This window comes from Peromyscus maniculatus, chromosome 3 (assembly GCF_049852395.1).
Source record: "Peromyscus maniculatus bairdii isolate BWxNUB_F1_BW_parent chromosome 3, HU_Pman_BW_mat_3.1, whole genome shotgun sequence".
Lineage (NCBI taxonomy): Eukaryota > Metazoa > Chordata > Mammalia > Rodentia > Cricetidae > Peromyscus > Peromyscus maniculatus.
Window position 1 is genome coordinate 51,843,667 of NC_134854.1, and position 19,941 is coordinate 51,863,607.

The 19,941-nt window shown below is 43.8% G+C and overlaps 1 protein-coding gene across 2 annotated transcripts in view; it reads left to right on the forward strand.

Annotated features, from left to right (window-relative positions):
• Positions 1–5,108: 5,108 nt before the first annotated feature.
• The window catches only part of Kdm7a (lysine demethylase 7A), a 71,250-nt gene continuing 56,417 nt past the window's right edge, over positions 5,109–19,941 (forward strand). Inside the window, exon 1 of one of the 2 annotated variants that reach the window (XM_076566456.1) lies at positions 5,109–5,436. In XM_076566456.1, the coding sequence (XP_076422571.1) occupies positions 5,243–5,436 (194 nt within the window). In that variant the 5' untranslated portion in view covers positions 5,109–5,242. Of the gene's footprint in view, positions 5,437–7,609; positions 7,629–19,941 lie in introns of those variants that run through there. The other variant, XM_076566457.1, reaches the window with a different exon arrangement.

The following is a 19,941-nucleotide window of genomic DNA, read 5'->3' on the forward strand; positions in this document are numbered from 1 at the left end:
GCCTTGAACTCATAGAGATCTGGCTGTATCTACCTCCCAAGCTGGGATTAAAGGTGTGTGCTCTGCCACCACCAGCTGGTCCTTTAATATCATTTTTTTTTTTTTTTTTTTTTTTTTTTTTTTTTTAGTTTTTCGAGACAGGGTTTCTCTGTGTAGCTTTGCGCCTTTCCTGGAACTCACTCTGTAGACCAGGCTGGCCTCGAACTCACAAAGATCTGCCTGCCTCAGCCTCCTTCAGCAAATCCTACCGCCGCCGCCACCGCCACCACCACCGGCTCAATATCTTACTGTGGACTGTCAGGTGTAGAATTTCCCTAGCTCCTGGAGTAGAAGCAAAGTCAACCACAGTAACAAAGCTGCTAGTTTTGCATCCAAGGTCTTTTCCCACTGTGGCTCTGTTTTCTTTCTCTTCCCAGCACCCATGATGCATTCTTTTCGATTTTGCAGACTTTATCTTTTCCCCTCCATCTCATAGAATTAAAACTTCCCAGTCTTCTCACTACAAGAGTGAGGATATTTTCTGTTTCCTTTAATACGATGAGCCATTGTGAGGACCAAGTAATAGAAAGTGCTATATACAAACAAATCATGAGAATGGAGAGATGGCTCAGTGATTAAGAACACTTGTTGCTCTTGCAGAGGACCCAGGATCAGTTCCCAGCACCACATGGTGGCTCACAGACATCTGTAACTCCAGTTCCAGGAGATCTGACACCCTTCTAACTTCTGACACTTCTAACCTCCATAGGCAGCAGGCATGCATGTGGTGCACAATACATACATGCAAGCAAACCTTTCATACACATAAATCCAAAAAATATTAAAACCTCAACAAATCACTATCAATTAATGCATGACAACAGCTTAAAGTAGAAGTCCAAAGCATGTTTCCCCCCAAGAAACTGGCTGACACGGTTAGAGAGACGGAAAAGTGCCAGTAGTAATACAAACAGAATTGCTACGGTGGAGCTAACATGCCTTATCAGAGCAATGAGGTTTTGTGGATGAGCACTAAACACATGCACAAAAAACTCAAGAGATCTACTGCCAGTACTGTCGCACCCACAAACTAGACAGAGGAAGCCCCAGCATAATTTGTCAGCTTACACCTGTATGGAGGCAGGTGTCTCTCTGCAAGGTATTTTTCTTAATTCTTTTTTTAAAAAGTGTGTGTGTGTGTGTGTGTGTGTGTGTGTGTGTGTGTGTGTGTGTGTGTACAGGTCAGAGGACAACTTGCAGGAGTGGGTTCTCCTTCCACCACGTAGGTCTTGGGGACAGACCTCAAGGTTGTCAGGCTTGGTGGCAAGCACCTCTACCACTGAGCCATCTTACCAGTCCATATTTTAAAAAATTCTTTCAAACTCTAATTTGGGATAATTTTCTAGCTGCTCCTTAGTCCTCTCTAATACTATTAATAACCAAACAATTATGGATAATTACAGTTAACAGCTATATGGCTTATTATGTGCTAAGCTGTACTCAGCAGTTGGTTATCTCATTTAATGAACCCTAAGCTGAGGCAGATATTCTTATCATTCTCATTAAAATGAAAAAAAAAAAACCTAAAACTCGAGCATAAGTTGTCATAGAGATAGTAGGGTGCAGAATCCAAACCCATGTACGTAATTGCTATGTCTGGAGGCTGCCACTAAAATGTTGGCATCATCCAGAGTTTCACCCTGCATCTCCTTTTCCCTCAGCATTGAACATTTGTGTGCACAGCTTCTTTACCCCACCCCCTTTAAAGATTTTTATCCTCATAGTGTACTTAGCCTGATCGTTTTCACGTGCTCTTTAAAACTCTTCCTTTCCAAACTACAGATTCAACCAGGTAGACCAAACATGAGTACAGGGCTTTACTAAATAAAGCTCTTTTTTTAAAAAATATATTTGTTTATTGACCTTATGTATATGTGTGTGGGCACAGGTGTGGTGGAGGTGTGAGGACAGAGCCATTCTCTCCTTACAGTGTGAACTCGGGTGGAGCCTCGTTAGTTAGGCTTGGCAGCAAGAACTCTCACACACTGAGCCACGGGGCCAGAGAGATGGGAAAATCATGTGTGGTTTGGATGAGAATGGTCCTCACAGGCTCATATATTTGAATATAAATAAAGCTCTTCTTAATGACTTCTGTTAAGTGCAGTGGAAGGTCCATTTGTCACACTGTTGGTGGCACTTGATCAGATGACTAAGATGGTATCTCAGGTGCTGTCTACTGAGCTTCTCAGCATCATAAAGTTACCTAGTTTTCTTTGCTACACGTTAGTTGCTGTGGTTCTGGTGGTGTAACCTAAGGTCTTAGACAGGCTAGTCAAGTGCTCTACCTTTAAGCTACTCTCCTAGCCCTTCCTTTATAATTACTAAGAGCTCTGTGGGGATTTACTTGAAAGTATGTATGTTACAATCCTTGTGGAACTTTCAATTTATCTATTTTATACCTGTGTGATTTCCTATGCTGTATGCTGGGCTATAATACGCGATCATTAACAACAACAAAATGAAGCTCTGGGCCAGTGAGCCGGTTCAGCAGGTAGAAGTGCTTGCCATGCCTGCCTGAGGACCGGAGTCTGCCCACCTCCAGACGGACCGGTGGAAGGAGAGAAGTGACTCTGTAAGTTGTCTTCCACAGTGCGCGTGCGCTGTCCTATAGCATGTCCTATAGCATGTCTGCATTCTCTCTCACACACAATAATCATGAAGTTCATTTAGTCCCAATTCAGTCTAAGAAATGCAAGTTGGCCTATAGCCTTTTGACTTGCTTTATTAGTTTTCGCCTTTTGTTTTTTTCTTTTTCAAGACAGGGTTTCTCTATGCAGCCCTGGCTATCCTGGAAACTCGCTCCGTAGACCAGGCTGGCCTCAAACTCACAGAGATCTGACTGCCTCTGCCTTCTGAATGCTGGGATTAAAGTCGTGTGCCCCCATGCCCGGCAGGTTTTCTTAAATTCTTGTATCTGACACACAATTAAGGCTCCAAGTTCATCTTGCAATTTTTTTTTTCTCCTTCAGTCTTGGAGTCAACTATTTTGCTAAGAAAAAGAGAATTGTATTTAGAAGCCAAACTCCGGGCTCATTGTTTTATGAATTCATTGTTCACAAATCCTCTCAAGGGACAGAGTATGAACATACTCATATTTCTACAAATAGAGATTGATACCGCTATTACTAGCCTACCGGAAAAGGTTTTCTAGTTTTCTTCTTCCATGTATGTGCTTTCTTTTTCAACAAGGAGAAACCGGGCTTCCATTTTCCTTACTATAATTACCTACTGGAGCAACAGGCTGTACATAGCCACTGCCCTCTTTATTTTCTACCCAGTGTTAACTTCACAGGTGTGCCTTCGGAGAACACTATGCACCAGGCTGCTTTCTGTATGGATGCCCCTGGCTTTAACAGGACAGCTTTGGTGCCTTTCCTTCACTGGTTGTATTGTCCTTTGTCCTCACGCAACCTCTACAAAACGTTAAACTCATTCTTTTTATGTTTCTTCGTTCCCTCTTTCCTCTCCTCTTGCCTCAGTGAGGTAAGTAAGGAAGGCATTATTAGGCACAACTTTTAACGGATCTTGGGGACTGGTCAACCCATTGTACAAGTGCTAAAATCACATATGCTTCAAATTCATTGAGTTTGTGTCAAGTATGATTTTCAGGCTTTTCTTTTCCTGTGATGTGAGAAACAGTGGTGTAGTACAGGAAGGACTCGGTGTAGAATAAAGAAACAAGTTTAGTTCCAGTTCTGAGACTGTGGCAAATTACTCGTTTTCCTCCACTTAAAAAAAAAAAAAAAAAAAAAAAAAAAAAAAAAAAAAAAAAAAAAAAAGCCGGGCGGTGGTGGCGCACGCCTTTAATCCCAGCACTCAGGAGGCAGAGCCAGGAGGATCTCTGTGAGTTCGAGGCCAGTCTGGTCTACAGAGAAACCCTGTCTGGAAAAAACAAAAAACAAAAAAAAAAAAAAAGAGGCTAGAATAGACTGAGGAGACTTACTGCTTGGAGACAGTGAGTTGATTCACCTGCCCATCTTCCCAAACCAAAAAAATGTTACCTAGGGAACTTTATTGCTTTCCCTGGATATAAATGCTCACAGAAATTCAGCTTCCAACACTTGACTTGATAATCCTTAACAGTCTTTCTTTACGGTTCATTTTTCTCTATTCGATATTTGTTAGGTGGATTTGGCTTCATCTTTCACTGAAAACAGTGCCGGCCCGTGGTGCACCGAAGACTACTGAAAGATCCGATCCTTTTTTTGTAGCATCTCTCTTCCCAGGGAAAAGACGGTTCAAATTTTCTCCCCACCTACCCAATTAGCATAGCAGAGTAGTCACAGCCAAGTCTTGTTATTTATAAAAACGCCGGTTCTTCCTCCTCTCCCCCAGCCCATTTCAAGACTGTTCCCCCACTGGCGGCAGATACTAACGGAATTCCTCCTGGAGACGAGGCTCGTCCTCCTAACGGGGGCTCCAGTCAACACACCGCTTTCCAAGTTGCTCTCCGGGACTCGGAGCGCGACGCTCTCGGAAGTTTGCGTGCGTTTCACCAGGCATTCCTCCACTTCGGGAGGCACAGCCGCCTGACGTGTCACCCCGGCTTGGGGCCCACGCAAGCCGGGGGTGGCATCATCCTCAGTGGGCGGCTGCTAACTGACGTGAGGCGAGGCGACCCTGGAGGGCTGAAACTTCCTGGCTTCTCCGCCTCGGGACGGAACCAACCACCTCGTCTACCCTCGTCCCCCGGCAGGACCCCCCCCCCCGATCCCCAGGCCGGGACTCTCACTCGGAACCAGCGAAGCCCGCTCCACGCACGCTCCCGCGGCCGTCCTCCGGCCGGAGGCGCGCGCCCGCCGCCGCCGCTGCCGCCGCCGCCGCCGCGCGTGTCCTCGCGGCGTCTCCGCCCCCTCCCCGACCCGCCAGCCCTTCAGCCGGTCGCCGCGCGGGTCGCCGCGGAAGGAGCAGGGAGCGCGCGCCGCGGCGGGGAACGTGCGCGAGACGCACAGCCCCGCGCCGAGCGCCGGAAGCAGCGGGCCGGGCCTCGCGCACGGCGCGCGCCGCCCCCGCCCCTGCGCCGCGACCTTGCTCGCGCGCGCGCACTGAGGCGCCGCCGCCGCTGCTGCCGCCGCCGCCGCCGCCGCCGCCGGGGCTGCTGCTCCGGCTGCTGCAGGAGGCGGCGCTGGCTGGCGGCTGCGCTCGCTCCAGTCGGCGAGCGGAGGAGCGAGCGAGCGAGCGAGCGTGTGTGTGTTTTTTAAAGATGGCCGGAGCGGCGGCGGCGGTGGCCGCGGGAGCAGCAGCTGGAGCCGCCGCGGCAGCGGTGTCGGTGTCGGCTCCGGGTCGGGCCTCGGCGCCCCCTCCGCCTCCGCCCGTGTACTGTGTGTGCCGGCAGCCGTACGACGTGAACCGCTTCATGATCGAGTGCGATGTCTGCAAGGACTGGTTCCACGGCAGGTAAATAAACCCCCCTCAGCCCCGCCGCCGTCGCCCGCGGCCACCGGCCAGCCGCCGCCGCTGCCGCCTGCGCCTCCCTCGGGCTGGGCCGCCGCGTCGCGCCCCACGTCCCGAAACCCGGGCACTGAACCCCGGGGCCGAGCGGAGGCGAGAGCGGGGGGTCTCCGCCTGCCGGGCAGGCTGAGGAGCGGAGCCGGTGGGCTCGGCCGGCCCGGGCGAAGAGTCGCCACAACAAACAGGAACAAAGGGGCCGGCGGAGAAGTTGGCAGGGGAAGCCCGGGCGAGGGGACGCGGCGGGCGGCGCGGCTCGGGTGGCGGCGGAGCGCAGGCAGGCCCGCAGCCCGTCGCCCCCCACTGCCCCGGCTGCCGCCGGCCGCCGCGTCCCGGGCTCCCGCCGCCCCGCGCCTGCCCTCGGCGGCCGCCGCGCCTGCTCGGCTTCCGGGCGGCAGCCGCTCGGTCCGGCCGGCCGCGCGTCGCCCCCGCCGCGGGTCCCGTCGCGCCCCCTTCTCTCTTTATCAAAACTTCCGCGGGCGGCGCGACGGGACCCGCGGCGGGACGACGGCGCGGGGCGGCGAGTAAACAGAGCAACAGATGAGGCACTCGCGGCTCGCGAGGTGCGGGGCCCCGTCACGGCGCAGTTTGGCTGGCCGCCGGCCCACCCCGCAACACACCCCCTGCGGCCGGGGGCGGGCGGCCGGCCGGGGTCCGGGCACGTCGCCGCAGATCCTCCCCGGCGTCGCCGCCGCGCCTCAAACTTTACACTGAGTGCGGTCTCCGGCCCCACCGGGACGGCCCACAGCGGTGGCCCGGGCGCCGGGGCCAGCCAACTTTGGGGTGGTGCGGTGGCGGACGTTGCCCTCGGATGCCGCCGCCGCCGCCGCGCCGCAGGTTTGACGTTTCGGAGAGCTCGGGCCGCCTCCGCAGCCAGGCCGCCGACTCGTGTGTTTTGTAATCAAAGTGTGAGGCTAATAAAGGGCGGCGCCACAGCCTCTTGACTCCAGCGTGGGAGGGATTCGCAGGCATTTAAACAAAGAAACTAGTTGGGGTTGGGCTCCCAAAGTCCTTATTTGGGTGTTGTGGCAAAGCCTGCGGTCACCTTTAGGTGAGGCAGGTTTTCTGGGCACCGTTGGATGTTGGATGTTGACGAGAGCCCGCTTGGGAGTTATAGCTGATATGGTGACTGTGGTTGTAGGAAGTATCCTTTGATTGACAGCAGGGCATTTAAATACAGCCCCCGCTCCCCCCTCCCCAATTTTACAGAAACATTGCACCACCAGGCCAGATGTCTTAGTCTCCCTCTACTGGTCTGGGGAGAGAAAACCATTGATATTACAGGGTTCTTTTCAATGGTGATGACTAATTAGGTAGAGTTTGACTTAATTTTCAAGTACAGTTAAATTTTACTGAGTTTTAAAGTTAGGTGTCCCCAACAAATAGCACACACAAAATTATCACTTTAAAAGCAGAGTTATGTACTCATTTTGTGTAAAGGCAAACGTGAGCAGTCTGACAAAAGGTGGAGGGTATTGTAATGTCTGCCACTTAGTAAATGTTTTCCTATATTTTGATTATACGCGAAGGTGAAATTTGTAGGTACTAGACCCTTCCGATTCTATGCCTACATTCTCTGCTTCTACAACATTCCAAGGAACCAGAAAAGATTACCCAACATTAAATTCTAAAAAGAATAAAACAAGAATTGCAGTTTCAGAAAGGTTGAGGTTTCCAGGGAACTGTTTGACAGAAATATGCCCCATTGTGTAATTCACAGATCTGATAGGTTAATAAATTATATAGATTTGAAGTTTTTAAAGCTAATTTTATTGTCACATGGGTGCTGGGGAGTCACCTCAGGTGCTCAGGCTTGGGCTGCAACCTCCCCACCCCCTGGTTCTTTTGAGACAGGGAGTCTCTGTATAAGCCTGGCTATTCTGAAAGCTTTGTCGACCAGGCCCCAAACTCAGAGATCTGCCTGCTTCTGCCTCCCAAGTGCTAGGGCTAAAAACATGTACCACTATGCCCAGCTGCAGTTTTTTGGTCTTAAATTAGGTGTCTTAATGCTAGGCGTTTCATGATAAACCTCTGGCTGTTTTTTGTCACACATTTAACTACCAGTTTGCACACAGGTGATGAAGAGGCAATATCTATCTTCATCACATATACATGTGATTTCATCTGTGGAGGTGACTCGGGTGAGCCCAAGGTCCCTTGATCACTAATCTTGGAGATGTTAAAGTGGTACATGTTAGAAGTTAGAAAAGTTAGTCGTACTGCCGTGCCCTATCAAAGTGATATCTTCTTAGTAAGTCTAATTTTTAAATATTGATAATTTAGAATCTATATGTCTTGCCTATGATTGATATTCTAGTGAGTCACCTTTTAAACACAGTGAAGTATTACTTACATATTAATAACTAAACATTATTTACATACATGAGCATTGGTCCCTAAAGGACCCTCAGTTTTCCAAAAAAAAAAAAAAAAAAAAAAAAAGGTCCATTTGCAGAGTAGGGAAGATAAACAGTCTTTACATGGATGATTTCTTTATTTCTTTTAAAATTTGTTGTTATTGTATGTGTTCCAGGGGTGGAACTCAGATTGTCAGACTTGGATGGCAGGTACCTCTATCAGGCATATCTATTGTCTGGGAACCTGAATTTGTTTTAATTTCTTTTGAGAAAGAAGAAAGGGTCTTCCTTGATGCAGCTTTAGCTGTAGGGTGACTAGAACAGCTTCTTCTTGAGACTGTTGAACTTTGGTGCATCCTTGGTGATCAGGAATTCCTGTCCCTTAACCTGCCTAAGCTTTTTTGCAAGGGAGAGAATAAAAGGACATTTAACCAATAGGTTGTAATGTGTAATTGATACCCTGGGGTCAGTGAACTGAGATATGGGCAGGATTTTCCTAGGGAGTTTCTTTTCAACTTAAAAGTTGAAAAGTTCTTCCTCCAGTCCTGGTGGAAGTAAGACAGTGGGTGCAGGTGCTCCTTGGCGCTGCTGCAAGACTTGGATAGTACTTTGATATCATCCTATGAAAAACTATATCATTGTTCTGGTTAAATTGTACTAGAATGGAGCCGGGTGTTGTTGTTGCATGCCTGTACTTAGGAGACAGGCAGGCCGATCTCTGAGTTTGAGGCCAGGCTGGTCTACAAATCGAGTTCCAAGATGGCTAGGACTGTTGCACAGAGAAAGAAACCCTGTTTTTTTGGGGGGGGGGGATTGTACTAGAATGTTGTGTTCTGTTTAAAATTAAACACTTATGTATCTTTGTAATTACATATTCTTTTTTTTTTTTTTTTTTTTTTGGTTTTTCGAGACAGGGTTTCTCTGTGTAGCTTTGCGCCTTTCCTGGAGCTCACTTAGTAGCCCAGGCTGGCCTCGAACTCACAGAGATCCGCCTGCCTCCGCCTCCCGAGTGCTGGGATTAAAGGCGTGCGCCACCAACGCCCGACATTGTATCTTTGTAATTACATATTCTTTAGGGGTGTCCCCCCCCCCCAGACAGGGTTTCTCTGAGTAGTTTTGGTGCCTGTCCTGGATCTCACTCTGTAGACCAGGCTGGCCTTGAAGAGATCCGCCTGCCTCTGCCTCTCTACTGCTGGGATTAAAGGCGTGTACCACCACCAGGCTCATTCTTTAGGTTTTATAAGAGTAATGTATTATAAAAATTAAAAAATAATAGAGAAATAAAAATAATATGAAAGTCCATATCTTTCATGGGTAACTACTATTTAATGTTTGAGATAGGATTTTTAAAAACAAAATTGGAATTTGCTTTATGTATTCTGTTACTTTTTTAAACTAGTGTGTACTTTTTGTCATATTTTTAATGCTGTTTGAAAAATTTTTTAGTGGCTATATAGTATTTTTTTGGCCATGTAGTGTTTAATTCCACAAAAGCACAACATTTAAAAGTCATTTTCCTGTTATTAGTTTACTGCACCTTGCATTTATTAATGGTGATACGATTTACACCCTTTTAACCAAAATTTTGTGGATATCTCTGTTTCCTTAGATTAACTCAAATAGGGAACTTGGCTCATGCCAGGTATTCAGTAAGAAATTCCCTGAAAAAATTGGTGGTTAGAAGGTACAGTTGTTTTTGGTTTGACGTATCTTTGCCAGGTTGTCTTCTGAAATGTTCAGTTTGTTCTTGAGCAGTACCCATTTTAGTTCCCAGTGTCTTTGACAATATAAAATGTTACTAACTTTCTTTAATGGACAAACAACTTTGGCAATTTGTATATAAGTGAATATTATTTTTTAAAAAAAGCCTTGGGCATAATGGTGCATAACTGTTAACTAGCATTCTGGAGATGGATGGTTAAGGGAACACAAATTTGAGGCTAGACCAGGCTACTTAGTGAAACTATATAAAAACAAAACAAAAAGATGAAAAAAAAAGTTACCAAAAAAAACCCCCCAGTACCCCAAAATGGTTTATAACTGTCCTCAAACTAAAACAACCCAAATATTAACAGGAGACTACACAAATTTGGTATATTCATAAAGTAGAATAAAACTCAGCAATAAAAAAGAATACGCTGTTGGTTCATACAACAACATGGATGAAACTCACAAATCTAGAGTTGAACATAAAAAGGTAGATATGAAATGAATACTCCTTTTAATCCCAGCATTTGGGAGGGATAGGCAGACAGAGTTCTGGGAGTTGTAGGCCACCTAGTCTATGTAGCAAGTTCCAGTCCAGCCAGGGCAAATAGCGAAACTCTATCCTCAAACAACAAGTACAACAAAATGTTTTTAAAGTTAAGAATTGTTCAGTTTGGCAGCTGTCAACATTCAGGGTATTGGTAATGCTGCTTTTCTGTGGTGCATTTGTGGAAAGCCTTGTGCATATGATGTTAACAAAGTGCTCGGTCAACGGAAAAAGAAATTCAATATCCTGAGTGTGGACCGTGCCTGAAAACCTAGGAAGAGTCGGACTGCCTGTTTGGAGAGAAGTGGAAGAGATCACTAGTTTTGTAGACAGGGCTAGTACTTTGGATTTTACTTTTGTTTTTGTTTTGTTTTTTTGACACATGGTTTCTCTGTGTAGCCCTGGATGTCCTGGAACTTGCTTTGTAGAGCAGGCTGGCTCCAAACTCACAGAGATCCACCTGCCTCTGCCTCCCATGTGCCACCACCATCCAGCTTGGATTTTACTTTTAAGCAGATGATTTGCTTTGGGTTGAGGTGTCAAGGAATTGACATCTTTTTTTATAAGGATCATTCTTGGTCTTAGTGTGTAGAAGACCGGGGAATCTGAGGACCCCTGCATTTGATTCCAAGCTCTGGAGGAAACTCACTCTGCTGATATGTGAGAATACTGGAGCGGGGGAGGTGAAGGTGAAGCCAGGGAGACCACTAAGGCAATTGTAATAATCTAGGTAGCAGATGCTTTGAGTGGTTGAGTCAGTTTGAGTAATTTATGAATGTCCCGTCTGTGTGTGTTACTGGAGATTGAGCCTACTGCCTTGCCCATGTCAGGCAAAGCCTTCTACCACTACCGATATCCCCAGCCCTCTTTACTTTTTGAGACAGGGTCTCACTAAGTTCCCTGGGCTATCCTTGAACTTATTCTATAGCCCAGACAAACCTTGAACTTGTGATCTTCCTTAACCTTCCCTTAACCTCCTGAGTAGTTAGGAATACAGTTTTGTACCACAAGACTCAGCTTTTAAATGTCTTATATTATTTTCCCCTTGATATTGAATGGAGAACTTTGTACATGGGATAGAAGAATTTTGTTGGGTAATACTGTTGAATGGGCAGTTCTCAAGTTATACAGAGCCCCAGAAACTCACCAGAACACTTACTGAATGTTTTAATCAGTCTTAGGCCCTGTTTGATTACACTAGACCTTTAATTAACATTTAATTCTCACACCTTGGATAACTGTTATTATTATCCCCATTTTACAACTTAGGAATCCAAGGGATAGGGAGTTAAATAACCTTCCCAGGATTGTACAACAAGGTAAAATAGTATCTGAGGTCACACAGCTGGGTCAGTAGTGGTCCTAAGTTATCTCTGTGGCTGTAGCTAGCCTAGGAACAGGGTCTTAAGAGGTTTGTGTCTGCTGGAGATGGAATAGATGTTCCAGAGGGAACACCTGTAGACATCTTACTTTCTTGATTCTTTGAAGGAGAGATTATGCTTGGGGTCAGAAGAAATGGCTCCAGTGGTTAAGAGTGCGTGCCCTGGCAGGAGACACATGTTTGGTTCCTAGCAACCATTGTTGGGTGGCTCACAGCTGGCCATTAACTCCAGCTCCAAGGGATTGGATGCCCTCCTCTGGCTTCTGGGTACCCCTACACACTCGCACATAGACAGACACAAAGACAGTAAAACTTAAAAAATATTTTAAGTGAAATATGTTAAATATATTAAAATTGTAAATGCCTTCAGGACAGAATATTTATTAATAAAATATTGGAAGCTTTCCTCATTTAACTCTGCTTTCATCCTTGTTATGAATTTCTTATTGGAGAATATTTAGCCTTTTTTCTTTTTTTAAATAGGAGTTGGCAGAGGTAGGTGTGGATCTCGATGAGTTCAAGGTCAGCCTGGTCTAAATATTCGAGTTCCAGGTGAGCCTAGGCTACATAATGAGACCCTGCCTCAAAAAATAAATAAGGAAACAAAAAGAAAAGTAGGGGCTTGGGATGAGTGTGGTGGCTTACACCTGAACCCTATCACCAAGCACCAAATTCAAGGCTAGACTGGCCATGCTGAACTTTGTCTCACCTCCTACTCCCTAGCAGCCCTCCTCCCCCTCCCCCCATTAGGGATTGGAATTATTTTTAAAAATTGTTTTGTTGTAGGCCCTATCCTTAATGATGAAGTCTTGGTGTTAATATAAACCTAAGTGAGCATGTATCTCCCCATAAGAAGACAAAAGCCAGATTATTGCACTTTTTGGCTACTTTTTGATTTTTTTACTTCTTTTTGGGTGGGGGTGGGACAAGATCCTGCTGGGCTTGTCCTGAGAGTGCTGGGGCAACTCCTTTCCTTGTAGGACATTTTAATCAAAGGGGAGATAGAGTTCTTATTAAGCCTGTTGAGTTTAACTGTTAACGTGGGGCTGATTTCTGCTTGTTTACTCTTTTGTTGCCAGTGTTCTAGGGATTAAACTGAGTTTTCTGCTCCTTTTCTTTTCAGAGTGTTGTGGAGGGCTTGAGATAGAGCAGAACAGGTGTAAAGGAGTCTGCCATCAGGAGCTTTGGTAATTTCAGGCACAGAAACTCAGATGGTTTGCACAGCTTTTGAACAGCTGGTGGGTGCTGCTCCACAGTGCTGGCTGTTAAGGCTTTTGTTCTTCATAGGCGCTGCATTTTATTTCTGAAATCATTTACTTTTCTATTAAAGATAGCTCACCTTTCCTATCCAATATAGTGAGTGCGATTTAGATTTAATGCTGATATATGATTTTTCTGTTTTCATGAGAGCCCTGGTCCCCTGCCTCTTCCCTACCTGTAGCTTGAGTTTTCCTGCCTGGCCCACAGTCAGGACAAATCTGTCACCGTTTTAGAATCTTTTTACTCAGGTTTTAGGTGGAAACTCTTGCCCCACGTTGGGCACCATTTGTAGCTAGAGTTTTCCTGCCTTGCCCACAGTCAGGACAAATCTTTGTCACCCGCCAGTCCCACAGCTGCTCAGACCCAACCAAGTAAACACAGAGACTTATATTGCTTACAAACTGTATGGCCGTGGCAGGCTTCTTGCTAACTGTTCTTATAGCTTAAATTAATCCATTTCCACTGGCCAATCAATGTTTTATTTATTGACCAATCAGCAACACATTTGACATATAGACCATCCCACAGCACCCACCCCCGCTTTTGGTGTTTTGAGACGGCCTGCCTGTGCCCCTCCATGCTGGAAATTAAGGATGAGCACTACCATACCTGGCACCCTTGGTCTCTTTTTTAATGGAGAACAGTGTTTAGAAATCAAGGTCTGTTTGGTTGTAAACTTGACATTATGTCTAGGCTTTCCCAGTAGACAGAAGTAGGAACTACAATATCATCCACATATGTGCACCTCTGTTTCTAGATCTTCCTGTCTGCATACAATACAAACCATAAGCTTTCATAGTGGTACCTTGTAGACTAATAGCTCAGGGCTTCTTTTAGTTTTTCTCCTTTCCCACTCCTAAATTTTTTTGTTTAATAGTGGGAAACTCAGCTCTGATATACAACTTTTGTTTTGTTTTGTTTTGTTTTTGTTTTTCAAGACAGGGTTTCTCCGTGTAATAGCCCAGGCTGTCCTGGAACTGGTTCTGTAGACCAGGCTGGCCTTGAATTTTTATAGAGATAGGAGTGCTGGGATTAAAGGCATGGACTACCACTACCGGCTCATATACAGCATTCTTATTTGTTGGATTGTAGTGTGTATATAACGGAGTCCTAGAATTACTAACCTATCCCCTATTAGAAATAAATGTGCTACATTACATTTTTTATATAGTTGCCTTTAGCTTCACAACATATAGTAAAAAATATTGTATAGCATTGTTTTTATTTTTTTAGGCATGTAAAATATTAAATGGTCTTGAGAAGTTGAGTTATATGAGAGATAAACTCAGAAATGTAACTACCTCCTCATCCCTCCTATAACTCTCTCATTTCCCTCCTTTCTAATTTTTCCTTATCCACCCCATGTAAGAAGTTACCCTGTTTTGTGTTTTCCTTTGAGATCGGGTTTCATGTAGTCCAGGCTGGCCTTGAGTTCACAGAGATTCCATCTCTGATCTCAGCACTTGGGAAGTAGAGGCAGGTGGATCTCTCTCTCTGTTCAGTGCCAGCCAAGGCTACATAGTCAGAGCCCTCTCCATCCCCTATGTGTCCATGCTGTCTTGCCTAGCCCTAAGAGTTTAAAATTCCTTTTAAAGGATTTAGAAATATTTTTTTTTTTTTTTTTTACATTTTATGTGTATGGCATGTATGAGTGTTTTCCTACTTGTATGTATGTGCATGCCTGGTCTCTTGGAGGCCAGATGGGACATTGTGGTCCTCCCTACCCTGAACTGGAGTTGTTAACAGTTGTGAGCTATTATGTGGGTGTTTGGAACTGAATTCATCATGTCTTCTGCTAGTGACTGATGAGCCACAAATCCACCCCCCCCCCTTTTTTTTTTTAAAGATAAGGTTTTATGTGTCCTAGTTTGGCCTCAAACTTGCTATGTAGCTGAAGGTGGCCTTGAACTTTTGATCTTCCTGTCTCCACCTGCACCACACATGGTTTAGGTGGTGCTGGGGATTGAACCCAGGGCTTTGTGCATGCTAGGCAAGCATTCTAGTAACTCAGCTGTATCACTAACCCTGGTTTATCTTTTTTGCATGTGATGTACAAGATGCGCTTTCTTGCATGCATGCATGGATGTGCTGAGGATTGAACCCAGGGCTTTACCAATTCAAAACCCATTGTCTACTACATCTTTAGCCTGTGTGTGTGTGTTTCTTTTAAATTTAAATTACATTTTAATTTATTTTGTGTATGTGCACGTGTGTGAGCATGCATATGCTGTGATGTATGTACCTGTAGAGGTCTGATGACTTGTGGAACTGGATTCCAGGGATTGAACTCAGGTGGTCAGGCTTTTGAGGCAAGCATTACACACAAGTCACCTCAACAGCCCTATTTTATTTTATTTTTCCATGCTTGGAATCAAAACCAGTCCTACACATAATATATATGTTCTTTTGTTCTTTGCCTTTTTTTTACTTTGCTGTGTAACTTCCCATGTTTAGTTCGAAGAGGTTTTCTTTCTTATTTTTTAAATCTCTGAGACCACATAACTCTTTTATGTGGATCCTTTGGGTCTTATTCCACTTTTCTATTGTATGTGGGCATTTAAGTTTACAGTGTTTTGTAGTTACTAACACTACTACAGTGAATAACCTTGTATATATCTATTTTCATATTGTTGGAGATAATTCTTTAGTCAGATTGTTAGCAATGGTAAATGGAGTCACAGCTGTAATCCCAGCTACTTGGGAGGCAGAAGCAGGAGGATTGATTGCAAATTTGAGGCCAGTCTGGGCAACTGAGTCGGATCCTTTCTCAAAACGAAACAAAACAAAATTTAAAAGGGCTAAGGAGGGCCCTGAGTTCAATCCCCAATAATATCACTGTCATCACCCCTGCCCCCAAGAAAATAATGCATACATTGTTTTATTAGTACTACTTCATTTCTTCCTAGTAATTGGATCAACTTGAATTCTCACCAGCATTGTGTATGGGTCTCACTGTGTAGCCCAGACTAGTTTGAAACTTTAGCCCAGAGTGACTTTGAACTGAGATCATCCTGACTACCAGAATATAGGCATGTACCTCCATGCCTGGCTTCTGCCTGCTTTTAAGATCTCCTGTGGCAGTTATGAATAGCCTTTTCCAATGTTCAGTTGTCTGTTGCTTTGTTATGGTGATTTTTGAACTGTAAAAACAAAGTTTTAAGTTATGTAGTTACGTTTATCAATCTTTTCTTTTAATTAGCTCTGGAGTTGGAATTCTTTTTTTTTTTTTTTTTTTTTTTTAAAAAAAAAAACAGGGTTTCGCTGTGTAGTTTTGGTGCCTATCCTGGATCTTGCTCTGTAGACCAAGCTGGCCTTGAACTCAGAGATCTGCCTGGCTCTGCCTTCTGAGTGCTGGGATTGGGAGTTTGAGTTCTTATCCTTTTTCTATCCAAAGTTAAAGAGAATTTTTACCTTTTTTTCCCTAGTACTTAAGCATTCAGATTTTCTTTCTTTTTTAATAAAAAGTCTGTGCCCCAAGCAGCTTTGTTATCAATAATATAAAATTATACTATAATTTAATTTTTTTCTAACTGTGTCCTGGTATTGTTATTAAAAACGCCATATTGGCATGGCTCAGCCCTTTCGAGCCCTGGCTGCTCCGAGGTCCCAAGCCCTGTCCCAAACCCGCCTTGTCAAGCAGCTCACAGCCATCATCATTTTGGCTCCAGGAATTCTAACACCTCTGGCCTTCACAGGCACCTGTCACATGTGCATACTCACACCTACAAATAATAATGAAAACAAAACAAAAATGAAATCCATGTTGGGGCTGGAGAGATGGCCCAGTGGCGGTTAAGAGCACTTGTTCTTGCAGAGGACCAGCGTTTAGTTCCCAGCCCCCTCTGTGGCACCTTACAACAATTCCAGGAGATCTGATGCCCTCTTCTGGCCTCTGTGGACACCAGCCATGCATGTGGTACACATACATACACATAAATAAATAAAATGCAAATAGATAAATCTTTTTTAGAAAAGAATATTGATCCAAGTGGCTTGAGATGCCCAAATCCTTGCCAATTAGTATACATGGCTGAAAATTCCATGTATGGTTGATTCTATTATTATTATTATTTTTTTTTTTTGGTTTTTCCAGACAGGGTTTCTCTGTGTAGCTTTGCGCCTTTCCTGGAACTGCTTTGGAGACCAGGCTAGCCTCGAACTCACAGAGATCGCCTGCCTCTGCTTCCCAGTGCTGGGATTAAAGGCGTGTGCCACCACCACCCAGCTTGGTTGATTCTATTTATATACATTCTATTCCACTAGTCTCTGTTTCTGGACCAGCAGCTCACTATTTAAATTATAGGAGCTTTTCTAGTCTGTTTTTAAGTCTGATAAGGCCAGGCTTGTCCTCATAGTTCTTTGTCTTCAGTGTTTTTCTGACTATTCCTTACAGATTTAGTTTTCTGTTGATGTAACCAACCGTCTTATTAAATAAGAAACACAGAAACAATGTAAAAGAGAAAGCCGAGAAGTCAGAGCTCAGAGCTAAAATCTCACCCTTCCTCCTGCTGTCCCAGCTTCGCGAAAAGAGACCCACTTCCTGTCGGTTCGTTTTTTTAAAGTATGTTGTTCTGCCTTCTCATTGGTTGTAAACCCAAACACATGACTGCCTCGTCACTGTCTGAATGTACAGCCCCCTAGGTCTTAAAGGCATATGTCTCCAATGCTGGCTGTATCCCTGAACACACAGAGATCTTATGGGATTAAAGGCGTGTGCCACCACCGCCACACTCTTGCTATGGCTCTAATAGCTCTGACCCTGAACACACAGATATCTATGGGATTAAAGGCGTGTGCCACCACCGCCACACTCTTGCTATGGCTCTAATAGCTCTGACTCCCAGACAACTTTATTTATTAACATACAATCAAAATAATAATTCAATACAATTAGATTACCACCACATTTCCCCTTTTCTATTTTAATAAAAAGAAAAAGAAAGCAAAAGGTTATAACTAACAAAAGAAAAACTATATACAAAAGTACAATAACTATATACAATATATACAAGTAATAAATACCTAAACAGGTATTTGACAAATCAGAGAAAATAATTCCATTATCTATCCTATTTTGGTAATTCCAAGATGTATCTAATGTACTTTCTATCCTAATTAATGTTCAACTATAACTAACTAATCTTCAACCATAACTAACTAATCTTCAACTCCCTCAGAGACCCAAGAAGGTAATAATATTAGCTAACAAAAATAAAAACAGGAAGTGCATGCAAGCAACTTCCAAAAAATTTTGTGAGTTGACAGAAACAGCCAGCTGCCTGGGCAGTCACCTGAGGTTTCTCCGCAGTGTTGGGGCATCATCTTCAGCCTATAGGCTTAGTGTATCTGACAGACTCATTTGTGAAGTAGGATGTACACAAGGTCAACAGTTCAACCTCACATTGGGTGAGAGCAGTCCACGTACCAGAAACACCTGAATTCCACTAGTGTCCTGTCATGATTCAGGATTTTAAATTCTGGAAATTGTTGACAGTTTTTGAATTCAGCTGTCCATTCTTCTTGGCTGTGTATATATGGCTTCATCTCAGCATCCCCTTCTTCTCCACATCCCTCTATTAAATGCCAGTCTACTTTTGAGAGGCATGAGCTTTCAGCTGCTGTTCCATTGTACAACAGAATTCATCGGCCCTCTGCCTGTTAAGCTGCCTTCGAAGAAAAGGGCACCGTACCTTTTCCGGATGCAAAGGCCACTTCAGGGATGGGGCCATATTGTCCTGGCCTCAGAAGATGCCTTTTGATAAAGCCATAACCACACTTGTTTTGGCAAGAATCAGTAGTCCCTTGTTTCGTGATCTGTCTGTCCATTTTGTCCTGTTGATTCGAGGATACTTTGTTGTCCAGTGGCTAACTTTTGCCAGAATGAAAGTTGACTCCATATGCAGTTTCTTCAATGCCCATATTTTCTCTAAAGTAGATTGGTACTGCCAGGAGCCGACATGTCTCAAAAAAGAAAAATTTTCTAAGTTATTAAAACATTTTAAATGCCATATTCTGTAGATCTCTGAAGGGTTTGAAGATGACCTGTCTAAAACATCTCTGCTCAATTTTTAAAACATATCTAATATGACTACAAGTTCTATGATAATGTCTAACTACTAGCTTTCATTTCTTTATATCCTAATAGTTGATAATAATAACATTCAAGGATCAGAAATTTGCATTACATTGTTAAATGGATGGAATAAATACAATTAGAAATATACATATAGCATTTTCTAACAATATCAGTTTCAAATTTGTGTACAATATAAAACAATTCAATCCAATGTAAAGTATTTAAAACTAGTAATTGTCTTTTTCTTTTCTTTCTTTCTCTTTTTTTTTTAAACAAGAACCTTAAATCTAATCTCCTTTGCTTAGCCTTTTTCCTAACCCTTGACAATAACTTGTAACCAACCCCCCTAAATACTGAAAATTATCCCAGACCCAAAACCCATTAAAAAGACCAAAAAACCACCCGCCCCACACCACCTCTTTGGGAATGTGGGCGTCGTATTCTTAAAATTGCTTCCTGCTGGGTATGGGCGAAGTTTTCTTTATCCTGAAAGAAAAATTTTAGGTTAATTGTCAAATTCTAGGAGAGGTAACTATATCCTTCATTATCCAGTCTGTGTATAATGCCAAAGTTTAGGGTTTATCTCAAGTCCTTATTCAAGTAGTCTTTGAGACTGGATCATCTCAGCTAGTCATCTCAAATTTGCTCTGAGCATCTTATAGTTCAAAGCTAATCTATGGATGATGTTTGTCAGCTTAATGATATTATTATTGTCCACGTGGAATTGTTGTTGTTGTGGGGCCCCATCTTCTTCCTGGAGACTTCAGTTGATGTTAGGCCTGGCCATGATTTCCTGCAGAAAACTGATAAGAGACTCGAACACAAAAACATATATATGCAGCTAGCCTTTTTTCTAGAATTAGTTAGTACTCTATGTGACCATTCATATCTTAACAAAGTTTAAAATGTATATATATATTAATCTTGTAAATTTTGATATAAAATTTATACTTTGAGAAAAGTTTAAAGAATCAGAATAGAATCAAAGAGTTGAGATTAGTAATAGAATAGTCCTTTAATTAATTTTGCTTTTGTCCTGTACCATAGCAGAAGATGGCTCTTATTCTGGCATGATACAGGGAGTTTGTATTTTCCTTTTAACAACATGCTTGATTTTAAAGAAGGA